This window comes from Myxine glutinosa, chromosome 4 (genome assembly GCF_964187855.1).
Source record: "Myxine glutinosa chromosome 4, kmMyxGlut1.1, whole genome shotgun sequence".
Taxonomy (NCBI): Eukaryota; Metazoa; Chordata; class Myxini; order Myxiniformes; family Myxinidae; genus Myxine; species Myxine glutinosa.
The window spans coordinates 176,576,604-176,603,235 of NC_136264.1; the positions used below are offsets into that span (position 1 = coordinate 176,576,604).

At 44.2% G+C, this 26,632-nt stretch overlaps 1 protein-coding gene across 1 annotated transcript in view; it reads left to right on the forward strand.

Annotated features, from left to right (window-relative positions):
* The window catches only part of LOC137425504 (cystine/glutamate transporter-like), a 97,858-nt gene that overhangs the window by 1,492 nt on the left and 69,734 nt on the right, over positions 1–26,632 (forward strand). The window contains exons 2-3 of the mRNA XM_068114008.2: positions 22,880–23,006; positions 23,180–23,295. Of these exons, the coding sequence (XP_067970109.1) occupies positions 22,880–23,006; positions 23,180–23,295 (243 nt within the window). The remainder of the gene's footprint in view (positions 1–22,879; positions 23,007–23,179; positions 23,296–26,632) is intronic.

Here is a 26,632-nt window from a genome sequence, read left to right on the forward strand (position 1 = left end):
CCAGGATGATGCAATGAAACCAAAACACGAATACTCATACACGACCAAACCCACAAGGTGCAGCTTATCGCAGATAAAATAGCGTTTTCTTCATTCGAGGAAAAGACACCAACGCATTTTCTGACACAGGATACTCGACTGATTATGCAGGAATTTGGAGATTGTTCAGTGGCTGTGATGACTCACGTACTCTTCATAAAGGATACCATGATGTTTTTAACATCCACCAACGAATGACTAACATCCATCAACTAATGACTTTTTAACATCCATCAACTAATGACTTTTTAACATCCATCAACTAATGACTTTTTAACATCCACCAACTAATGACGTTTTAACATCCATCAACTAATGACTTTTTAACATCCATCAACTAATGACTTTTTAACATCCATCAACTAATGACTTTTTAACATCCATCAACTAATGACTTTTTAACATCCATCAACTAATGACTTTTTAACATCCATCAACTAATGACTTTTTAACATCCATCAACTATTGACTTTTTAACATCCATCAACTATTGACTTTTTAACATCCATCAACTAATGACTTTTTAACATCCATCAACTAATGACTTTTTAACATCCATCAACTAATGACTTTTTAACATCCACCAACTAACGACTTTTTAACATCCATCAACTAATGACTTTTTAACATCCATCAAGTAATGACTTTTTAACATCCATCATCGAATGACTTTTTAACATCCATCAACGAATGACTTTTTAACATCCATCAACTAATGACTTTTTAACATCCACCAACTAACGACTTTTTAACATCCATCAACTAATGACTTTTTAACATCCATCAAGTAATGACTTTTTAACATCCATCATCGAATGACTTTTTAACATCCATCAACGAATGACTTTTTAACATCCACCAACTAATGACTTTTTAACATCCATCAACCAATAACTTTTTAACATCCATCAACTAATAACTTTTTAACATCCATCAACTAATGACTTTTTAACATCCACCAACTAATAACTTTTTAACATCCATCAATCAATAACTTTTAAACATCCATCAACTAATGACTTTTTAACATCCATCAACTATTGACTTTTTAACATCCATCAACTAATGACTTTTTAACATCCATCAACTATTGACTTTTTAACATCCATCAACTAATGACTTTTTAACGTCCATCAACTAACGACTTTTTAACATCCATCAACTAATGACGTCAGATGGAACGACTGGTATGACATCCATCATAACATCCAGCAGGTTTAACATGCAGCACACACATTGATGAGTCACTCTTCGTGTGAAACACCAGGATGGCAGTTTATAGCTGGGTCCAGATTCAAACCCAGTATCGACAGCTTAGAGGTGAATGTGACCTGCAGGTGATTGACAGACGCACAAACAGACAGACAAACATTCAAAATAACGCACAAGACCAAACAATATACTTGACAAATCTTCGATTTTTGCAAGTAAGACATAAACTAGAAATCACTCATTGAGCGACACTTGGCGAAACGAACGAATCAAACTGCTACAGCATTGCCTCCACCGTCAGGGCTATTAAATAAATAAATTAATAAATAAGCAAATAAATAATAGATTTATTTGCTGAATATAACTTAATTTAATTAACTTTAATTCACTCTATCTTCCAATGTTAAAGGATCATTTTTAAAATTCTAGGATACGGATCCGCATCCAAATCCTAACCTAAAAACTTGTATTGCCATACTCGGCCGGTTACCTACACACACACACAACAAAAAATCAGAACGATTCAGAAATGTGGACAAAAATCGTGTTGAAAAACTGACAGACGAACATATTCGGCGAAATATTTTCGCCAAGTAACAAACAAACACAGGTACGAGAACGTCACTCAGGAGAGAACCGAATCTCATATCCGAGTCCATATTCAGATCTTCACCAAAATCGAATCCATTCTTCCTTGTCACACACCCAACCGGTCCAACAAGTTTCATCCAAATCCATCCACAACTCTTTGAGATATCCTGCTATGTATTGTTTTTGGCCCTATCTCCCAATGGTGAAGAATCACTTAAAATTCTAGTAGCCGGATCCGAATCCGGATCTACCCCAAAATCTAATCATTTTGTCCTTGTCACATACGCTACCTTTCTGCCAAATTTCGTCCGAATCCGTCAACAACTTTTTGAGATATCTTGTTCACAAACAAACGGACAAACAAACGGGCAGACAGGGGTGAAAACATAACTTGCATCCTTTTGGTGGCGGAGGTAACAACCATGTTGGGTTAGGTGGGAATTCAAATGCTTCCACAATTATTTTTCCTCACCTTTATGTGGTGATTGAGCTGGCTGGATAGATTAGAGGTAAGGAGTTTAAGCTGTCTAACCTGGGTTCCTGGGTTCGAACCTCGATCTGACTATAAACGGTAAACCTGGTGTTTTCCATGAAGGGCAATGCATCGCTGTGTGTGGCATCCTTCAGAATGATGTTAAGATGGAGATCCCGTCTACCAGCACTGGTTGTTGGTGGATAATATAGATCCCCCAAGACACTGTATCTTTCACGAATATTACGCTTGTTATGGCTGGCACCCTGTCCAAATTTCTGCCAAAACTTTCTCTCTCTCGCTAAACCTGACTTGGCAAGCGTAGCGATTATGCCAATACAGAACTGCAAACTCGATTTGAGGGATGCCTTCGTCCTGCAACCAACTTAAAACAGGCTGATGATGGATGGTCATCATCACAATATGGTGATTCTCATAGCTCCTTGTATTCTAAGATTTAAAAAAAAAAATCGCATATGCTCCAATATATATATATATATATATATATATATATATATATATATATATATATATATATATATATATATATATATATATATATATATATATATATATATATATATATTCAGACTTGGCATTAAACTATGGAATTTTTTTTTTTCTGGACTTGGGTTTACTTTCTTAACTCAGTATATCAATCTGATGCGTTTCTTTTACACTTTGGTGATTTATTTGTTAAAAGAACCATGTCACTGATTGTCTGTCGCAGCAAGAAGTCAACAACAGGATTATATCACAGGTGGCGTGGAAAAATGTACGGACAGGTGCATTTGACGATTGGCTTCACAGTCGGGTATACAAGGGTTGTTGCGTTCTGTATTAGTGGAAAACAACTGCTGCACGTCTCCTAAAGTTATTACCGCTTCCTCTGGCGATGGTCCGTCAACTCGACAATGCTGTTTGTCATGGAGTGGTGGCATTACGAAATTACGGCATGAAACAGCATGCTATTGCTCGGCAGTATGGCTTCACTCAAGGTCAGGTGTCAAAGATCCTGAAACGAAATGCTCAGAGGGGTGTCCCTACTCCAATACCGAGGCCAGGACATCCCCGCAGAACCACAAGGAGGTATGATCGCCAGCTGCACCGGTTAGTCCGCAATGGCCGTACCAAGTCAGCTAATCGGCTTAGGGCTGAGTGGCAGCAACTGACAAATGTGCCTGTATCCAGAAGGCTAGTCAACCAACGACTGGTTCAAGCAGGCTATCGTGCCAGGCGTCCCCTGAGAAAGCCACGCCTGACCAGACAACACCGCCAGCGCCGATTGCAGTGGGCCAGAGAGCACCGTCAATGGCAGCCAGGACACTGGAATCACGTGATCTTCAGTGACGAGTCTAGATTTCTGGTCTATAGTCAAGATGGCCGCGTCCGAGTGCGCAGACAAGTGCAGGAAGCCTACAACAATGATTGTATAGTGCCAAGAGTCCAAGCTGGAGGTGGTGGGGTGACCATTTGGGCTGCTTTTCATGCAGGGGGCAAAACTGACCTGATTGTTCTGAATGGAAACCTGAACCAGTTCAAGTACAGGGCCATTCTGGAAGAAACATTGCTTCCATTTGCTCGTGCAGCCTTTCGAGGAAACTTTGTCTTCCAAGATGACAATGCACGGCCTCATCGTGCTCGCATGATCCAACACTTTCTTGCTGACCGTGGTGTAGAGCATATGGAGTGGCCTGCCATGTCCCCGGATATGAATCCGATAGAGAACTTGTGGGCAGAATTAACGTGTCAAATCGACAACTTGGACCAGCAGCCTGCCTCTGTGCGTGAAATGCAGCAGGCTATTGTAACTGCATGGCAAGCGATTCCTGTCCAAACCTTGGCAAATCTCGTGAACAGCATGCCTCAACGTGTACGTGCTCTCCTGAATGCTCGTGGGGGTTACACGAAGTACTGAACTGTAATTTTACTGTCCGTAATCCCAGTCGTAATTTAACTTTTGTTTTTGTTAAAAATTTTTTTGGCTAATGTGCAAAATAAAGAGATACTTCTGGAAAACGTATAGAAGTTTAACACAGTACTGTCCGTGAATTGAGTTCGATATCAGTTTACATCACTTTCAAGGATCAATTTATTTGTTTCTAAATGATGTCAAATGTGGTTTTTGTTTCTTTTAAAGGTCACATTAACAAAATCTAGAATAATTTCAACATTATTCCAATGAACTTTTAGTTCTAAGACATCTTGAAAAGTAAGTTCACCCCCACAAATAAAATATTCCATATTAAATGCCAAGTCTGTATATATATATATATATATATATATATATATATATATATATATATATATATATATACGTATATATATATATATATATATATATATATATATATATATATATATATATATATAACTGTAAGAAATAGTAGAAACTCCAAAGTACGAGCAGGGCATCTCATTTGTATTGAATAAATAATCGTTAGATTAAATAAGACGCGGACGTAGCTTCAGGACGTCGATCTTTAATTTGGTGTACATTTGATTAAATTAAATTTTACATATTAAAGTGTACATCATTTAATAAATTGTACATAATTAATAAAATTGTACATAATATTAAGGTGTACATAATTAAAGATCGACGTCCTGAAGCTACGTCCGCGTCTTATTTAATCTAACGATTATATATATATATGCATTCAAAATAACAGACTCGAAACAGAACTATACACCAAACCAACAGACACTCACTCTTACCTTCTCCCTTCTTCATCTCATCCTAAACATACAATTGCAAGCATACCATACAGTCAAGCACTCAGAGTAAGACGCATTTGCTCAACAAAAATGGCAGAAGAAACTTCTCTCTGCCAATTAGAAACACACTTCATTGCAAGAAACTATGACCCTCACTCTGTGCAAGAAGCAATAACCCGAGCAAAACACATACCGAGAGCAGACCTTCTGACTTACAAACCCAAACCTGCAACTAACCGTGTCCCACTGGTAACCACCTACTCTGCTACCTCATCCCAATTGCCAAGTATTCTGAATAAGGCCCTTCCTCTCCTCCATCAATCAGAAACACTCGGCACCACATTTCCTCAACCTCCACTAACATCATTTCGACGTGGTCGGACACTCAGGGACCTCTTGGTAAAAGCAAAGCACCCACAGCCCCACAACAAAGAAACTAGGATCCCTGGCTTCTATAAATGCACAGCAAACAAATGCATTATTCACAAACATTTACTAGAAGGAAACAAATTCTGTAGTTCTAGCACTGGACAAAAATTCCCCATCACCTCCTATATGAACTGCAAATCTACATGGGTCATATACCTAATCACTTGCCAAAAGTGCACCAAACAATATGTTGGAAAAACTGAAAATACACTCTACACACGATTTAATAACACCCGGTCAGAAATCAATAACTTCCACACCAGTCAGGGTAAATCTCTACCTTACACGATACACTTTAATCAACCGGATCACTCTATAAATGACATTCAGATCTCTGCCATTGAATCAATCACAAATCGATCACACACCACGATTCTGAAACGTGAGTCCTTTTGGATACACAAACTTCGGACAAAAGTCCCTCATGGCATAAATTTTGATGACTAAAGCATGTTCCCACATCAACCCAATCAAATTGTTAACCGTAACCCATTCATTCATTCATTCATTATTCATTCATTCATTCATTCATTCTACCTTTATATGTCATTTATATAAATATATAAATATATTATATGAATATAAATGGGATATGAATATATGCTTGTGTGTTTATGTATGTATATCTCTATATTTGTATATGCACGTGCACTCTAACGGAAGTGACCGTAACGGAAACGGTCACTTCCGTTGAACTTGGGGCTGGTGAGTGAGCTTTGGCGTGGCTCTTCCTTCTGTATGCATTTTCTACACACGTCACACATCTCACACAGATATCACCATACACGCTTGACTGATATACATGCCTGCTGTTTTTGTAGACTCAGAAGAAGACCTTTGTTGGTCGAAAGCTTGGTCGACAATTAAAGATCGACGTCCTGAAGCTACGTCCGCGTCTTATTTAATCTAACGATTATATATTCAATACAAATGAGACGCCCTGCTCGTACTTTGGAGTTTCTACTATTTCTTACAGTTATATATATATATATATATATATATATATTGTTATGAATTTTGGGGTAGAGACACATATAGATTCTTGTAGATCTGCATAGGTATTATGCTCCGGTTGTCGTGATAGGGAATCCCACATGTAATAAGTTCTGTCTAGCCCGGATGTCGGATTAAGTGTATATTTGTGGTCATATAAGGATGACTTTGTGATAAGTAGAATAGGGATTATGCTAATTCCCCTGTGTGTCAAACATGTGATCATTCCATTGTCCCATATGGCAACGCACCTAGACACTAGTTAGGAATCCATCCCCATTAGCGCACACACTAATAAAAATTCCCCTCACAATAAAACTTACCGGAAGAACAGTCAGGAAGTGCCGCGCATTGCGCCAGCATGGCGATGAAACATTGAGCAAGGCAGGCTGAGGCCACGCCCACCTCGCGAAGGATTGGTCAAAGGGTTGATGGGGAGATCACACCATTGGACAAGACACCACTAATAGGGAGACGAGGCAGGATGAGGCTCGTGGTTGGTCAAGGTAGGTGCAAGAAGCTGGCCACTGATTGGTGGAAGGAATACACCACAGGACGAAGGCCGCCGATTGTCAGAGTAAGGAAGGACTGGTGATTGGCCAGGGGAGGGCCAAGAAGCTTCCCTCGGATTGGGGGATGTGAGGGGCGAGCAAGAAGTGACGCGCAGATTGGAGGAGAAGCGCCGGTGACATAATGGGCTGACGTTAAAAGGACGAGGAGACCGACATTTTGACCCTTCTGCTTCTCGTTTTGGGATCCCTTCATGCCTGGACCTCTTCCCTCTGCTGCCTCGTGATACCTCTCCCTCGACCCCTTGCTCCTTTCACCACCTTTGCCCTCGACCTCCTACTCTTCTCACCCACCTCTGCCCTCGACCTCTTGCTACTGGTGCCTGCGTACGAGTGTTGTGGCGTGAGACGGACTGTACAGCGAGGCCTGTGTTCATGCCAGGAGCGGAGCCGCGCCCAGACTACGTGCTCAAGCTTGGCGACCCTGACAAGACCCCACGAGCTGCTTGAGATAAGTGTAATAATTACACGTATTTTATTTTCCAGTTTCTTTCATCCTTTCATCTGTGTTGAAGTCTGGTGTGTGGGTCCCAAATTATATTTTAGTTACATCATCGCATTTCTCTTGTCCCGGCATACTGTTGTAAATAAACCCTTAAATTATTTTCACTGTATATTGGTTCACGAGTTATCAAACAGTGACCACTATATTCGTCATGGCTGTGTGTCTGTGTGTCTGTCTGTCTGCAGCATAACTACCCGATGATATCATCCGATCTTGATGAAACTTTGGTGGGAGGTTGACATCATGATCTAGTTGTGTCCTGCCTAGAGTGGGCGTATTGCGCCCATTGTGGGCGGAGCCACGCCCGAAAAAGATGTCTTTTTAGGGGGTAATCGAGTTCAAGCTACATCTTCTCCGAGGGAGTTGGTGGAATCTGACAGGGGTTTCGGTATTTGGTTAGGCCAATGTCATGTGTCTAGCCCCACGGAGCTCGATTTTTCATTTTCGCCCCAAGGTCAAGGTCACAAGGTCATAAAATTTAGAAAAGTCGATTTTTGATGGTTTTATTACATTGTTCGCTTCCTTATAGGGTGAAATGTCGTACATGAGCTTATATTATCACATACATAATGAAATACAAGTTTTCCAACAAATTTCAGAATCTTCGACCTTTGACCTTTGAAGGTCACAAAGGTCAAATTTTCAAAGTTGTCCGAATCGAACCAAATTTTCGGTATTGTGTAGCTAACTAACCTCATAACTGATTATACATTCTTTTATATCTAATTTTAAGGTCAGTAACCTTCGTTTTGACATTTTCCGGGCCAGCACCACTCACAATTATGTACAGCTGACTCTTAAAGGCCTGTGCACGCAGCGCATTGGGGCCCTTTGTAAATAGGCATGTACACTGCATGTTGGGGGCTGACACCTGCCACGTGGGCCCCCAACCACCCAGTCCGGGCCTGATTCGGTTATAGTCCGTCCTTTGTCATTGAATACCGCTCGCTCGTGAACCATCGTCGTCTCCTGACTTGTTCTAAACCCATTTCGGTGTGAGTTATTTATTTCCTGTAGGTGTGAAGACTGCTCGGGACTGACAGGTAAGAGCTCCCGCTTCTTCTTCCTCTCCCTTCCACCCGTGCATTTATAGTGAAATCCGCCATTGAATAACGCTTTCATTAACGCTCGATTCCAACCGTGATTTCCCGGTCTTCACCGAGGGGAGTCACAGGACAAATGGTATTCAGGAGTGGGATTTTAACCTTCTGGAATAATTTGGTGTCAGGAGTGGAGCATTCGGAAGTAAAACATTTTTTAGCCTGAGGCGATATAAATTGGTATAGTCAATTGGGTGTGTGAGACGCACACAGAGCATCGCTAAATTTAAATCGATTCCTGAGGTAAAATACTCGTGGGGAAACGACCTCCTTTCGACGGATGGAGGGGGTGCGTAATATGGAAGGGAGGATAGAAGATGCTGGTAGCGTTGGAAGTGAGCCAAATATAGAGGGGGTGGAGCATAGAGATGGAACCTCCCCCGCTGCAGAGACTGGCCCGATGGATTTCCAGGCCATGATAAATTCATTGAAAGCCCATCATGAAGAAATGATGGGGATAATGAGGGGATGTAGTAAACGAATGGTTGCCCTGATTAAAGAAACGAAAACTCCATGTGAACAAACGAATGAATTGAAGGAAGAACAAAAGAATGGTGCCGATGGGGCCCAGGAGCCGGGAATGGCAACGGAATTCGAATCAAAGCGGGAAGGAAATGAGGAGTGTAAAAATTTAAATGGGGAAGTTTGGGAAGGAAATTTGGAGGTGAATGGGGAGTGTCGATAGGTAACTGGGGAGTGCCAGGTAAATGGGGAATTGTGGGAAGGAAATTTGGAATGTTTGGAAGTAAATGGGGAATGTTTGAGGAATGAAGGCCTGGAAGGTTATCGGGGCCGAGTGGATGCCGCAACACATCAACAGGGGGATGAATTTGAATCCTTGCTGCACCAGGGCAGTTGTGCAGAGCAAGAAGGGGTAGAGGTATTGGGGGTCCGGGTAATTGAACCGGACCGGGTATTTATTGATCAAAGCCTGGTGGGGCCAGAATTTATTAGTGATGATGAGAATGATGTGACACAGGAGTGGCTGAATACCTGTGACAATACCATCGGGGAGGACATTGACCAGGTCCAAAGGAGCTTGGGGATTGAGGTGAGTCGGTCCGTTGATGAGGTTAGAGTGACCGAGGGGGCCCTCACCACGAATAATGATTGGGTCACCACGAATGATTGGGTCACCTCACCACGAATAATGATTGAGGCTCCGAAACTGGATACCCAGCAGGGGGAGTGTTTTGGCTCTGAGCTGGATTTGGATATGGGAGAGTCGGGTGGGGCCTAGACTGAAAGGGTATCGAGAGAAACTGAGCCCCTTAGGGAATGTGGAACAGCTACAGGGAGGGGCAGAGCAACACGAGGAGGGGGTTGTTACCTGCAGCTGCGGTTTGATACGGGAGATAAAAAATTTTTAAAGAAAATCTAAAATAAAATTATGTAAATATATATATATATTGTTGCGGATCTCTCAAAGCCCGTCGACATACAGAGGGGGAGTTAAACCCCTTTTCCCCCTCGGGTCTTCGAGTCCACGAGGCTGAGTCGCCACTCCCGTAGCGAGCGCGGGAAAGGGTATCGAGTCGATTCCACACATACCTTTGGTACCCACGCTGCAATGAGAACGGGGACTGAACCTCGCACAAGCCACGCTAATCGAATACGCCAAGCGGTTTGCGTATCATGTGACTCGTGCCGTTACTTTGATTGAACCCGATTCAAGCGGTTTTATTCGTGCGATGCTAGGCCAATAGATGGAAAGGACGGGAACGATCAAATATAAGAAAGAACACAGGTTTATTTATAATGTACAGTGATCCGGATAAAGGGAAGGGACACAGAGCAGGCACTTAAGCAGTCTTAACTTATTCCCCAGACATGGGCCCACTGACTCACGTGGGGGAAAAGGAGGAAGAAAAGTTCGCGCGCCAAACGTGCCTTGACGCCGGTCGCTCCCGGACAGCTCGCCCGGCGTGGCCCTCGGTTGTTCACGGCACATGTGCTGGGAGCGCAGGCAAGGAGGTCGCGCGTCTGTGGCCCGGAATGGATCGTCTCCACAAGCGTGATTAATACAGCCGCAGAGCGCAGGGCACGGGGAGAGTTCGTGTACAGTGAGGCTATAACAAGCAATGCACTTCACTCGTGCTGAGACAAAAGCTCTGACTCAGGGACTGGGCGACTCTCTCGTTCTGCTGCGGTTCTCAGCTCTCTGACGTGGGGGGCTCGGGGCAGGGTCTTATATGGCCCCTCCCCAGCCTCACCCGAATGTTCCAAGCCACTCCTCTCACTGCCGTTGTGAGCCACTCCCCTTGGGCACCGATTGGCTGCTCGCAGCTTACTGGCCACTCCCCCTGCAGCTCCTCCCTTCGGCCTTGCCAGACTTGTTCCAGGCCGAGCACATGGCATTTCAGCTCAAAGAACACCGAACTCACTGGCCTGCTCAACGCAAAACTAACACCGGAAAGGAGACTATGCTTACATTTACTAAGAAATAACTGAACGAAAGCGAGGCTACACGTTGTGGTGCGACTACCTACGAGGGGGGGTTATCCTTATTCACAAAACCGCAACAATATATATATATACAGACTTGGCATTTAATATGGAATCTTTTTTTGTGGGGGTGAACTTACTTTTCAAGATGACTTAGAACCAAAAGTTCATTGGAATTATGTTGAAATTATTCTAGATTTTGTTAATGTGACCTTTAAAAGAAACAAAAACCACATTTGACATTTCGAAACAAATAAATTGATCCTTGAAAGTGATGTAAACTGATATCGAACTCAATTCATAGGCAGTACTGTGATAAGCTTCTGTACGTTTTCCAGAAGTATCTCTTTATTTTGCACATTAGTCAAAAATTTTTTTTAACAAAAACAAAAGTTCGATTATGACTGGGATTACAGACAGTAAAATTACAGTTCAGTACTTCGTGTAACCCCCACGAGCATTCAGGAGAGCACGCACACGTTGAGTCATGCTGTTCACGAGATTTTCCAAGGTTTGGACAGGAATTTCTTGCCATGCAGTGACAAGAGCCTGCTGCAATTCACGCACAGAGGTCGGCTGCTGGTTCAAGTGGTCGATTTGACGCGTTAATTCTGCCCACAAGTTCTCTATCGGATTCATATCCGGGGACATGGCAGGCCACTCCATATGCTCTACACCACGGTCAGGAAGAAAGTGTTGGATCATGCGAGCACGATGAGGCCGTGCATTGTCATCTTGGAAGACAAAGTTTCCTCGAAAGGCTGCACGAGCAAATGGAAGCAATGTTTCTTCCAGAATGACCCTGTACTTGAACTGGTTCAGGTTTCCATTCAGAACAACCAGGAGTTTTGCCCCCTGCATGAAAAGCAGCCCAAACGGTCACCCCACCACCTCCAGCTTGGACTCATGGCACTATACAATCTTCGTTGGAGGCTTCATGCACTTGTCTGCACACTCGGACGTGGCCATCTTGACGACAAACCAGAAATCTAGACTAGTCACTGAAGATCACGTGATTCCAGTGTCCTGGCTGCCATTGACGGTGCTCTCTGGCCCACTGCAATCGGCACTGGCGGTGTTGTCTGGTCAGGCGTGGCTTTCTCAGGGGACCCCTGGCACGATAGCCTGCTTGAAACAGTCGTTGGTTGACTAGCCTTCTGGATACAGGCACATTTGTCAGTTGCTGCCACTCAGCCCTAAGCCGATTAGCTGACTTGGTACGGCCATTGCGGACTATCCGGTGCAGCTGGCTATCATCCCTCCTTGTGGTTCTGCGGGGACGTCCTGGCCTCGGTATTGGAGTAGGGACACCCCTCTGAGCATTTCGTTTCAGGATCTTTGACACCTGACCTTGAGTGATGCCATACTCCCGAGCAATAGCACGGTCTTTCATGCCGTAATTTCGTAAAGCCACCACTCCATGACAAACAGCATTGTCGAGTTGACGGACCATCTCCAGAGGAAGCGGCAATAACTTTTGGAGACGTGCAGCAGTTGCTTTCCACGAATACAGAACGCAACAACCCTTGTATACCCGACTGTGAAGCCAATCGTCAAATGCACCTGTCCGTACATTTTGCCACGCCACCTGTGATATAATCCTGTTGTTGACTTCTTGCTGCGACAGACAATCAGTGACATGGTTCTTTAAACAAATAAATCACCAAAGTGTAAAAGAAACTCACCAGATTGATATACTGAGTTAAAAAAGTAAACCCAAGTCACGAAAAAAAAAAATATTCCATATTAAATGCCAAGTCTGTATATACAGTATATAGGGTGGTCCAGAAACCCTGGGTACATTTTTGGTGCAAAACAAAATATGATTACTCGTAAATGGATGTGACCGCTGCAACACTCACAGGCATCACGTGATATGCAACAGGGTGAGGTGCATCACGTGAGATGGATCGGGGTGAGATTCGCTCACTGTGCTGCACGTGTTTGTCTTTGCATTAGTTCAGTTCATTATGAATTGGATGCCCTAATATGATGGAGGATATCGTGAGACAGAAAATTTGTGTTGTACGCTTGTATTCTGTATCTGGAAATTCGGCTGAAATTCATAGACAACTTGTCAAAGAATGTGGCACCGATGCAATTGACAGAAGAACCATCAGCAGAATAAACAAGCAGTTTGATGAAACCAGCAGCATTCTTCCAAAACAGTCACCATGTAGGCCTCGTTCTGATCGAACTGAGGAAAACAGGCGGTCGGTCATTCAACAACAAATCGACAGTAAACACCATTATCAACACGGCATTTATTAAACATCACCAACATAAGCCAATCATTGATTCGAAGAATACTAAAAGACCTTAATGCGAAACCATATATACCCAGATTCAATCACCAACTATCTGATGATGATTTTGACAGGCACGGTGAGGCATGTGAGACATTGCTTGGGTTAACGGATATGGACAATGATTTGCAGATCAGTATCTTGTGGTCCGATGAATCCAAGTTTACTTTATCTGGTTCTGTGAATCGTCAGAACAACGTGATATGGGCAGTATACAACTCACAATTTACTGTTAAGCACAACGTCAGTATCAAGCTAGCTTGTCTGTCTGGGCGGGCATTTCTTCTGGAGGCATTGTTGGACCAATATTTTTCGAAGAAAATGTGAATGCTGCACATTACCTTCTAATGTTGGAGCAGCATGTATTTCCACTCAATGATGGCCAAATGTGGTTCATGCATGATGGTGCACCTGCTCATTATGCTGCCAGTGTATGCCAGGCCCTTGATTTGAACTTTACAGACAAATGGATTGGCCGTCAAGGTCCGGTTGAATGGTCATCGCGGTCTTGTGATTTAACAACACCCTGTGATTTCTTCCTTTGGGGTTTCCTCAAACACAAAGTGTATGCGAGTAATCCTACGACCCCTAGAGACTTGAAACAATTCATCCGTAATGAGACTGCTGCCTTAACAACTTAAATATGCAGAACTGCATGTCAGAGTGTGTCAGAGTGCAGTTTGAACATTTGAACTGATCTGTTTCATGTATATTAGACTATTAGACCGTTTAACGAGTAATCATGTTTTGTTTTGCACCAAAGAACAATAATAAACTTCGTTGTTTGTTGCAGGTATGAGTTAATTTCCAATGCACTTCTACATATACTTGCATACACGTACATACGCATATATACTTACGCTCACATCCGGGGTCTGCCTTGCACGTACGCGTAAGACATCAGCCTTTATAAAGCTCGCAATGTTAAGTGTGGGAAAATTTCCGAGGAAATTCCATTGGCTCAATAGCGCAGTGGGCTGTCACCGCATAAGTGATGGAGGTCCCTGGTATGAGTCACGGGTTGAGTCAGAATTTTCCACACTAGCCCCATGCAGGAATTTAATTCCTGTTTATTAAAAAATATATCTATATCTGTGTGTGTGTGTGTGTGTGTGTGTGTGTGTGTGTGTGTGTGTGTGTGTGTGTGTGTTGTAAACAATACCGAACCATGCGTAGATACATAATAAATAGAAACTTTATGATTGTAGGCAAGTATCACCGATCTCCTGTTAGATATCAATTTAGCTTTTTCTTTCAGTTTACTGTTGTAGAAATTACAATTTTCAAATGCTAGATATCGATTGAGGTTTTTTGCTTTGTTTGTTTTTAACGGACACTTTTACGGTTTTTAACATCAATTTTTATTAACGGACGCTTTCCCATCGTTCTGTGATTTTGCCCGGTGTATCGGATTTGATGTCCACCAGCACGCCAAATTTCAGCTTTCTCCGTCACCCGGAAGGTACCGAACGTTAACATAATTTAGTCTGTGGTTAGTGGGTCAGTGAATGGTTAGAATGAGGTTTGTATATGAGATAATTTTTGTGGATGCAAGGCAGTGTCTTGTAAGGTTCAGATGTAAAGATAAAGGAGAGAGGTTGTTCGAGGAAGTACCAGAAATACAAATGTGATTTTGTTCTTCTAACCAGTCCAGTAGGAATGAAACTTCAAACTGTTATTATTAGTCCCCTACCGGTGTACACCGTAGGGGACTATAGGTTTGCACGCCGTCCCTCTGTCCGTCAGTTCGTCAGTCCGTCAGTCCGTCAGTCCGTCACGCAAAGAACAGTTTTCCGCACTGTTTTTCTAAACGCTTAATGCTAATAATTTCAAACTTGGTACATGGTTTCCTCATGATAAGTTACAGGTCAAGTTCGAACTTTTTTTTTTTTTTTTTTTTTTTTTTTGTATACAAGATCGAGGCTCGTGAAAGAGCAAACATTAATCACACAAAAAGACAAACCGACACACAAAACACAAAAAACAAGGGGAGCGGCAGACAAGATGGGGAGAGAGGGGGGAGGACACAAAAGAGAGGGGGAAGAAGGGGAAGGACACAAACACAACATTTGAGAGCAGGGACATCGGGAGGACTTGGGGGGAGGTGGGAGAGGATTAAAACATATGAACACTGCAAGGACTCTGGGGTGAATTACCGGGGGTAGAAAAGATCAAGGTTTTCGATGGGGGAAGATAAGAGATGGTGGTGAACAGCTGTTTTAAAGACCTGGAGGGAGGAGTGGGATTGAAGGGAGTGGGGGAGTTTGTTCCAGAGGCGGGAGAAAAGGGGAATGAAAGAATGAAGGTGAGCAGAGAGCCTAGACTTTGGCAGTTTAACCATAAGAGGGTTGCAGGCAGATCTTGTGCGACCTGAAGGAATATTGGGGGGACAGAGCACAGAGAGAGCTGGGGGAGCAAGGCCGGAGAGGAGTCGGTAGAAGACAGAAAGACCACCAACCTGCCTGCGGTGAGTGAGTGAGTGAAAGGCCCTCGGCGTTGACTACATCGCAGGAGATTCCAATGATTCTGAAAGCTTTGGCCTCAACAGCGTGAAGCCGAGCAAGGTGTGAGGCAGGAGCACCAGCCCAGAGGGGGGAACAGTATTCCATTGAGCTGCGGATGAAAGCCTTGTATGTGGTGAGGAGCTCAGGTGTGCCAAGGAAGGACTTCGCACGACGGAGGATGCCCAGTCGGCGACTGGCTTTGGAGGCCAGCTTGGAAATGTGGTTTTCCCAAGAAAGATCATGGCAGATAGTGAGACCCAAAAGCTTGAGCGACAGAACTTCTTGGAGAGGATTGTTGAGAAAGTAGATGGGAGGGTTGTCCAGTCGGTCCTTTCGGAGAGACATTGTAAGAGTGTGAGATTTGTCAGGATTGAAAGACATGTTCCACTTGTTTGACCAGTCTGTGATTTTGTCCAGGTCTGCAGAGAGTGAGGAGGCTGCAGACTGCCGATCTGAGGGATGAGGAATGGAGCGACAGAGAGTAGAGTCGTCAGCAAAGAGATAGAGAGGATTTTCAAGAGAGTCAGAGAGATCATTGATGAAGACCAGAAAAAGCACAGGGCCCAGAACACTACCTTGGGGAACTCCAGCCTGAACAGGAAGAGGAGATGAGAGAAACCCATGCAGGGCCACACGTTGACTACGACCAGAGAGGAAGTCCGCCAGGCATGCGTGGAGATTTCCATGGATACCAAAGGAGGAGAGTTTGGAGAGCAGAGCAGGGTGCCAGACCGTATCGAAGGCACGTGAAATGTCAAGGGAGACAGCTCTAATTTCCTGTTTGGTGTTGAGGACCTCCATCCATTGTTGAGAAAGCAGAAGCAGCATGTCCAGAGAGAGTAGAGTGACCAGGTCTGAAACCAAATTGATGATCAGAGATCAAGCCATTGGAGAAGAGGAAAGATTTAATATCTGAAGCAATGATGGATTCCATGACTTTGCTGATAATTGGGAGAAGGCTGATTGGTCTGTAGTTGCTGGGATCTGTTTTTGCACCTTTTTTGTGCAAAGCGGTGATGTTGGCTGATTTCCAAGCAGATGACAGATGACCTTGAGCAAAAGAGAGGGTGAAGAGAACAGAAAGAGGGAGTGAAAGAGCAGAAGAACATGATTTTAGGACCCGTGGGCTGATGCCGTCAGGACCAGTTGCAGAATCAGAGTCGAGGGTTGACAGAAACTTTTCCACCTTGTCAGGAGGAAAGGACACAGAGTCCAGGAGCAGCTGGGTACGACTGGGTACGGTGGGTACAGAGAGGGATGGGTTTGGGACACAAGATTTAGAGGCAAACACAGAGTTGAGGCATTCAGCTTTTTCACGTGCGGAGTCAGCCGTTAAGCCGTTTGAGGTGAGGGAGGGGATGGAGGGGGAACAAACACCAGAAACAGATTTGACCAGACGCCACCAGGATTTGGAAGAGGGAGACAGATAAGAGAGTTCGGTCTTGAGAATGGTGAGATATTGTTTCCTGGCTCTCCTGAGGGTGGACACACACTTGTTTCGGGCTTTGTGAAAGGAAATGAGATTTCCTTCGGTTGGATTTGCTTTCCAGGAGACGAAAGCAAGTTGTTTCAGGGCAACAGCCTCACCACAAGATTCCGTGTACCATGGACGGGAGGAAGGGTATGACAACTGAAGACGAGATGGTATAAATCTGTGCATGAGAGAGAGCAATTTACTTTGAAAGAATTCCCAGGATGAGTTGATGTCAGAGGCGGTAGAGATGGGAGACCAGTCCAGATGATTGATGGCTGCTTGAAGACCGTGCCAGTTGGCCTGAGTGAAATGCCAGACTCGTCGACGCTGAGGAGGCTCTCTGAGAATGGTCAGAGAGATGTCCACTTTGACAAGCACATGATCAGATGAGCCGATTGGAGCAGAAGAAGAGCAGCAGACATTTTCAGGGAAGTTTGTCATAACCAAATCCAGAAGAGAAGATGCTCCGTTGACTGAGATCCGGGTCGGGAAATTGACAGATTGTGTCAGTCCCAGTGAGTCGCAGAAGTCCTTTGCTGAAGAGCCATGGTATGGTGAGAGAGGTACCCACACCCAGCCAACTGGCATGGTGACAATTGAAATCACCACATATGAGGAAGAGAGAGTTGGGATGGGTAGATAGAAGTTGGTCCATATTATCAGACAGTGAGATGTAGATGGAGTCATCGCTGATTGGTGGACGGTACAACACACATATGAACAAAAGGTGGGAGCGAAGGGGAAGCCGTAGCCAAAGGTATTCCTGGGGGTGAGGTGGAGAGAGGGCAGTGGAGGGCGAGTGAGGAAGAGAGTTTTTTATAAAGATAGCAACCCCACCTCCAGGACGAGGCTCAGGTCTATCATACCGGAGGAGGGAGTAACCTAGGAGAGATACCAAGGCATCAGAGACATCATGAAGGAGGAAAGTTTCTGTTAAGCAGATCACATCTGGTTTGTCAGAAGCAACCTGTATGGAGAGGTCAGTCAAGTTTGAGCGAAGGCCCCGGATGTTTGAGGTCCATACCGTTAATGAAGAGGAAGGGGGAGCATCGGGTCCAGAACAGGGGGGGGGGAGGGGTAGGGTAAGATGTGGAAGAGGAGGAAGAGGTAGGGAGAGCTGTTGAAGGTGTGTCAGAGATTTCAGAATAGCTTGGAGAAAGGGAAAAATGGGGCAGACAAAAGGTTTGATGGAGATTGGGTGAGGCACAGTGAGGTGTTATTTGAGGAGGGGGAAGAGCAAGGCAGGAGGTTTGGGGAGATGAAGGTGAAAGTTGGAAGGAGGAAGAAGCAGGGAGGATGCTTTGAGGAGGAGGGGTGAGAGGGGAGTCTAGGAGGGGAGGAGCGAGGGAGAGTCTCGGAGGGGAGGGGTGTGGGGGGAGTTTAGGAGGGGAGGGGTGTGGGGGGAGTTTAGGAGGGAGGGGAGGGAAGGGGCAAGGGGGGAGATTTGAAAGGGATGGGTGATGGGGAGGATTTGGAGGGGAGGGGTGAGATTGGATTTTGAAAAGTGTACGATTCATGGGAAACGAACATTTTTTGCAAAATGAGTTTGAGACCTTCGAGTCAAAAATACGTTTGAGGACACTGGAGGAGGGATGGAGTTCTGGATAGTTTATGGAATGTAGAAAGGAGGAACTGTAAGAGATGGTATTATATATATATTTTGGAATGAATAGATTTGGTGAGCAAGACGAAAGCATCCTTTTGTAGGAAAAGAAGAAAAGGGTGTTATAATATATGAGAGAAAATAGTTGTTCAGGGGAGAGATTATACATTTCTAACCGCGTGATCGCGAACGAAGAACGAACGAACAAAAAGAACAACAAATAAACGAATAAGACCTGGGAAGGGATTTTTTTTTTTTTTTTTTTTTTTTTTTTTGTGAGTACAGATATTAAACAAGGAGGTACGGGGTGAACGACTGGTACGAAACAGAGAACGAAAATAATTTCAGCGCATTCGACGAATCGCTGAGAGAAAAACAAACCACAAGGTCTGAGACGGTACGGTAGTCTAAGCCTACGAGTACTAGGCCGCAGAATACTCGATACCATTAACCGACGATTGTGTATACATGAACGAAAAATTAGCACCGAAAATTTTCCAAAAGATACGCTGTAGGTACATACACCGAAAGATAGATACAGTCTCGACAAAAACACAATTGAGAAATATCACTTAGCTTCGAAAGCGTGAGCGCATGGAGCAGCTTCGAAAAGACGTGACCTCGCCGTGATCTCGCGATATCTCGCGAGATCACGGCGATGTCGCGAGATTCACGACATTTCGATCATTTTTGACAAAGTTATGGCACTTTGAACTTTGGTAATTCTGATAATTCTGATGATCCTTAACTCAGTGCAATTTTAAGTTGAAATGTTTTTTTTTTTTTTTTTTTTTTTTTTTTGTATACAAGATCGAGGCTCGTGAAAGAGCGAACATTAATCACACAGAAAGACAAACCGACACATAAAACATATAACATCGGGAGCGGTAGACAAGATGGGGAGAGAGGGGGAAGGACACAAACACAACATTTGAGAGCAGGGACCGAGAGACATGGAGACATCGAGAGATCTGAGAGAGGGTGAGGGCTTTGGGGGGGGGGGGGCATGGGAAGGGGGCGGTGGGAGAGGTATAAAACATATGGACACTGCCAGGACTTCCAGGAAAGAAGTTGGAATTTCAAACAAGGTGGATCTGGGGTGAATTAGCGGGGGTAGAAAAGATCAAGGTTTTGGATGGGGGAAGATAAGAGATGGTGGTGAACAGCTGTTTTAAAGACCTGGAGGGAGGAGTGGGATTGAAGGGAGTGAGGGAGTTTGTTCCAGAGGCGGGAGAAAAGAGGAATGAAAGAGTGAAGGTGAGCAGAGAGCCGAGATTTCGGCAGTTTAACCATCAGAGGGTTGCTGGCAGATCTTGTGCGACCTGTAGGAATATTTGGGGGACAGAGCACAGAGAGAGCTGGGGGTGCAAGGCCGGAGAGGAGTCGGTAGAAGACAGAAAGACCACCTACCTGCCTGCGGTGAGTGAGTGAAAGGCCCTCAGAGATAGCTTCATCGCGGGAGATTCCAATAATTCTGAAAGCTTTGGTTTCAACAGCGTGAAGCCGAGCTAGGTGTGAGGCAGGAGCACCGGCCCATAGGGGAGAACAGTATTCCATTGAGCTGCGGATGAAAGCCTTGTATGTGGTGAGGAGCTCAGGTGTGCCGAGGAAGGACTTCGCACGACGGAGGATGCCCAGTCGGTGACTGGCTTTGGAGGCCAGCTTGGAAATGTGGTTTTCCCAAGAAAGATCATGGCAGATAGTGAGACCCAAAATCTTGAGCGACAGAACTTCTTGGAGAGGATTGTTGAGAAAGTAGATGGGAGGGTTGTCCAGTCGATCTTTTCGGAGAGACATAGTAAGAGTGTGAGATTTGTCAGGATTGAAAGACATGTTCCACTTGTTTGACCAGTCTGTGATTTTGTCCAGGTCTTCAGAGAGTGAGGAGGCAGCAGACTGCCGATCTGAGGGAAGAGGAATGGAGCGGCAGAGAGTGGAGTCATCAGCAAAGAGATAGAGAGGATTTTTGAGAGAGTCAGAGAGATCATTGATAAAGACCAGAAAAAGCACGGGGCCCAGAACACTGCCTTGGGGAACTCCAGCCTGAACAGGAAGAGGAGATGAGAGAAACCCATTCAGGGCCACACGTTGACGACGACTAGAGAGGAAGTCCGCCAGCCATGCGTGGAGATTTCCATGGATACCAAAGGAGGAGAGTTTGGTGAGCAGAGCGGGGTGCCAGACCGTGTCGAAGGCACGTGATATGTCGAGGGAGACAGCTCTAATTTCCTGTTTGGCATTGAGGACCTCCATCCATTGTTGAGACAGCAGAAGCAGCATGTCCAGAGTAGAGTGACCTGGTCTGAAACCAAATTGATGATCAGAGATCAAGCCATTGGAGAAGAGGAAAGATTTCATATCCGAAGCAATGATGGATTCCATGACTTTGCTGATAATTGGGAGAAGGCTGATTGGTCTGTAGTTGCTAGGATCTGTTTTTGCACCTTTTTTGTGCAAAGCGGTGATGTTGGCTGATTTCCAAGCAGATGGCAGTTGACCTTGAGCAAAAGAGAGGGTGAAGAGAACAGAGAGAGGGTGAGATAGAGCAGCAGAGCAGGATTTTAGGACCCGTGGGCTGATGCCGTCGGGTCCAGTTGCAGAATCAGAGTCGAGGGTTGACAGAAACTTTTCCACCTTGTCAGGAGGAAAGGACACGGAGTCCAGGAGCAGCAGGTTACGACTGGGTATGGTGGGTACAGAGAGGGATGGGTATGGGACACAAGATTTAGAGGCAAACACAGAATTTCCTTTAAAAACCAATTTCTCTGCAATAATAGGACCGATTGAGATAAAAAAAATTCACCATATGATGAACTCGGTCTGTAGAATATTTTAATGGTAATTATGACGTCACAGGTCACGTGGTTCGGCCGCCATATTGTTTTTCGTGAAAACACGAAAACCCCTTTTTCTCTGCAACGGCTGAACAGATCGAGGCCAAACTTTGCAGGCAGAATCGCATACCCATGACGAACAAAAAAGTCAGCGAGCATGACGTCATGCATCACATGGTTTCAGAGTTATGACGTTTTTAAGCATGAACCTTTAAAACCGAGCACCTCCCTCATTTTTGATCCAATCGAGGGGAAACTTCACAGATCTGTTCAGCACTAAAATGTCCTTTTGGACAGGGCACGTGGTTTGGCAGATATCGTCAATTAAACGAAAATATTTTTTAAAATGGATATCTCTTGTTTATTCTCGAGTTCTCGTCAAGCCGCACCGCGCGCCCTCAGCCTCATCTCGCGAACGTCAACAGTGCGACACAGCGTGCGCTTTCCGGAGGGGCTGAGCCAAGCCGAGCAACATATATATACACATCGATCATTGATTGTGAACCGAAAAATATAATAAATTACTGATGGTTTCAGAGTTATGACGTTTTTAAGCATGAACCTTTAAACCCGAGCCCCTCCCTCATTTTTGATCCAATCGAGGGGAAAGTTCACAAATCTGTTCAGCATGTCAGTCTACTAAAACGTCCTTTTGGAATTTGCGATAGGGCACGTGGTTTGGCAGATATCGTTAATTAAACGAAAATATGAAAATAAATGGATATCTCTTGAATCGCTAGTACGTCAGACCGTGAGTTGGTAATAATTTATATAATTCACACAGTGCAATACGTGCAGGCCACTCCACGGAGCGACCTTGCGGGCTTATCAACGAGGCGAGGCGTGTCACACGTGTCTCAGCATACCTCAGATCAAGTTTGAAAACCAGCATCAACCGTGCATAAATTTGCATATTCCATCATTTTTGACAAAGTTATGGCACTTTGAACTTTGGTAGGGGACATGTATTGCAGCGCAATACTCAGAATGCTTGTTGTATTACACAATCGTTTTGGGATAAAGTGCAGTGTAGTGAGGAATGAGCATTCATAACCGATGTGAATTGAAATGTTGTTCCCCAACAGGAGCACTTTGCTACGCTGAGCTCGGAACATGCATTAAAAAGTCTGGAGGACACTATACATACATAAAGGAAGCGTTTGGGCCTCTTCCTGCATTCGTTCAACTCTGGGTCGATTTAATCATCATCCGGTGAGCTGGAAAAAATATTTGGTGGATTTGGCTAGGTAGTGGAGGTAACAAACACTTGGCCAGAAGCATAGATTATATAAATCGAGGACAGCAGTTGATTGGACAGAAATAAATGTTTCTGGCTTACCAGGGAATCACATGATTTGCTTATTTATGTTGACCTCTAACCTCAGGCCCGCTGCCAATGCTCTCATCTCTCTGGCGTTTGGTCGGTACATCCTTGAACCCTTCTTCATACCCTGCGAATCCCCAAAGCTGGCGGTCAAGTGTATCGCCACCCTTGGAACAAGTAAGTACCGGTAATTATTGAATGCTGCAGGAAACTATGCAGATTTTGAGTTTAATGACTGTTGTAGTTGTCTTGAGGAATGGGAAGAGAAAAATACAGCTCATAAGTTGGGAAAGAAAGAAAACCAGGAGACTTTGACTTACATATCCAAAGGAAGGGAAAGCTTATCCGGAGAAGTGGAAGAATGGAGGGATTGGGAAGTTTAACAAGCGTTACGCCTAGGTCCCCCGTCGGTGAAGTGATGTGAGTTGACAAAGTGGAAGACGCAGAAAACATGCTATGATATGATATTTCGCTCACAAGGTTCAGACATACATGGAGGCGGCCATCTTGGATTTTGACGTGGCCACCCTATTTTCAATAGCGTTCTTCCTTATGCCTAGATACACCCACACACCAGATTAGACGTTGGTACTTCGCTTATTTTTCAAGATATTCCGCTCACAAGGTTCAGACATACATGGCGATGGCCATCTTGGATTTTGACGTGGCGACCCAATTTTCAATAGCGTTCTTCCTTATGCCGAGATACACCCACACACCAAATTAGAAGTTGGTATTTCGCTTATTTTTCAAGATATTCATCTCACAATGTTCAGACATACATGGCGGCGGCCATCTTGGATTTTGACGTGGCGACCCAATTTTAAACAGCGTTCTTGCTTGTGCCTAGATACACCCACACACCAGATTAGAAGTTGGTACTTCGCTTATTTTTCAAGATATTCCGCTCACAAGGTTCAGACATACATGGCGGCGGCCATCTTGGATTTTGACGTGGCGACCCAATTTTCAATAGCGTTCTTCCTTATGCCGAGATACACCCACACACCAAATTAGAATTGGTATTTCGTTTATTTTTCAAGATATTCATCTCACAAGGTTCAGACATACATGGCGGCGGCCATCTTGGATTTTGACGTGGCGACCCAATTTTAAACAGCGTTCTTGCTTGTGCCTAGATACACCCACACACCCGATTAGAAGTTGGTACTTCGCTTATTTTTCAAGATATTCCGCTCACAAGGTTCAGACATACATGGCGGCGGCCATCTTGGATTTTGACGTGGCGACCCAATTTTCAATAGCGTTCTTCCTTATGCCGAGATACACCCACACACCAAATTAGAAGTTGGTATTTCGCTTATTTTTCAAGATATTCATCTCACAATGTTCAGACATACATGGCGGCGGCCATCTTGGATTTTGACGTGGCGACCCAATTTTAAACAGCGTTCTTCCTTATGCCGAGATACACCCACACACCAAATTAGAAGTTGGTACTTCACTTATTTTTCAAGATATTAATCTCACAATGTTCAGACATACATGGCATCAGACATACATGGCGGCGGCCATCTTGGATTTTGACGTGGGTTGCACCCACACACCAAATTCGAATGCGGTCCTTCGCTTTCGCACGCACGCACGCAAACACGCACGCACACACGCACGGACACACGGACGGAGGGGAAAGCCATAGTCCCCCTTTCGCTACGCTGTGCGACGGGGGACAATAAAACTCATGGTGTTCCTGTTTGGCAGTAACAGCTCGTGATGTTGTGATCCTACGTTCATATCACATATACTATATGTTCCTTTGTCCATTGTCTTTTACGTCTTTCTAATTCATTTAACAAGAACAATGATGTCTCCCCATGTACTTATCCGACATGTGATACATGCACAAGCTTTTCCTTGAGCATCTTTGACTGAAAGGAGAAGCGCCCGTCTGTCCGTGTGTCGCATTATAAAGGGTTCCTGCTGTACTCGTAGAATACCAGAAATGGTACCGTTGGAAAGCGAATGATTGACTTATTTATTTGATTGGAGAACACAACTCCTCCCTCCAGGTCTTTAAAACGGCTGTTCACCACCATCTCTTATCTTCCCCAATCCAAAACCTTGATCTTTTCTACCCCCGCTAATTTCACCCCAGATCCACTTTTTTTCGGTGACTTTTGTCTTCTTTCCTGGAAGTCCTTGGTGTCCTTGCGTTTTATACCTATCCTGCCTCCCCCCAGGCCCTCTCCCTCCCACACATCTCCCGATGTCCCTGCTCTCAAATGTTGTGTTTGTGTGCTTCCTCCCCTTCTCTCCCCATCTTGTCGACCGCTCCCCTTTTTATATACTTTGTTTGCTTGTTTGTTTGATTTGTTTGTTTGATAAATGTTAGCTCTTTCACGAGCCTCGACTCTGTATACAAAAAAAAAAATAATAATAATAATCGATTTACTTGAAAGAAAAATTCATATCCGTTTAACCTTAAGGATGCCTGTTTTAAAAGCCCTCTTTCAGGGATTGAAGAAGAGGAAGTGGCATTGGAACTTAATGCAGCGGTCGCTACGGTAACATTTATTATTCAAAATAGCAAAGGTATCCGGCATTTTCAGGTAACGCCGGGTCCCTCCTCCCACCCCTTCCCCTGAATCAATCAATCTTCAGCTTCTTACCCACCATTGCTGTGTTCACTGAAATGAGGAAACTATGGAGTCAGTACTGAGAAATATGGCCAAGGGGTGGTAGAGACGGAGAGGAGCTGGCGGAGCACATGCATGCCAAATACTTCTTGTATTTCATTCTGTTTTTCTCCCTTTTTCTCAATACCTCCAAATGAAATCTTCCTTCAATGTAAAGTATGTAAATGATTCTTCGTTCTTCCTTTAAGAGTATTTTAAACATTTTAAAATGCTCCATTTTCACTATCTCCCTGTTAGGCATTAACCACGTATTCTTCTTATTCTTTAAGCCTGATGTTAAGGTGGCTGGCTTAATATTTAGGGTTCTAAGTTTATAAGCCCATGTCAGGCCGATGAATGAACACCAGGTGGGTTGACTCAGCCTTGCCATCTTTCTGAGGTACGCAAAATGAGCACCAGCTTACTGGGAAGAATGAGCCATTCGAGTACCTGCGTTAGAGTGGCGACCCGTTCGGGACTCTGCCCAATAGCCTAAAAAAGTGCTTCAGCAGCCCTATGCATCTGAAATTGCAAAGGAGTAGTCTTCTTCCTTTTCTTTTTCTTCTTCAACATGACTTGTCACACTTCTTTTTCTTCAGAAATATTATTTTGTTCCTTTCCGCTGTGCTCTTCCAGTTGATTATGTATACCCAAAAAAAAAATCAATTGATGGAGGATTAGGTAGAACTAGCTCCACGGTTCAGTCTGATGATGCCCGTTGTCCTGATGTGGACCGTGGTCCGCTTTTTGAGGATCCTTGCTTTAGGTAATCTATAATACTATATATGGATTTCCCACTCTCTCTTTGAAATCTCAGAACCACCTTGAAGAGTCGGCAATGCTTGTGATTCAAATGACCAAAATTGTTTGGCAGATCC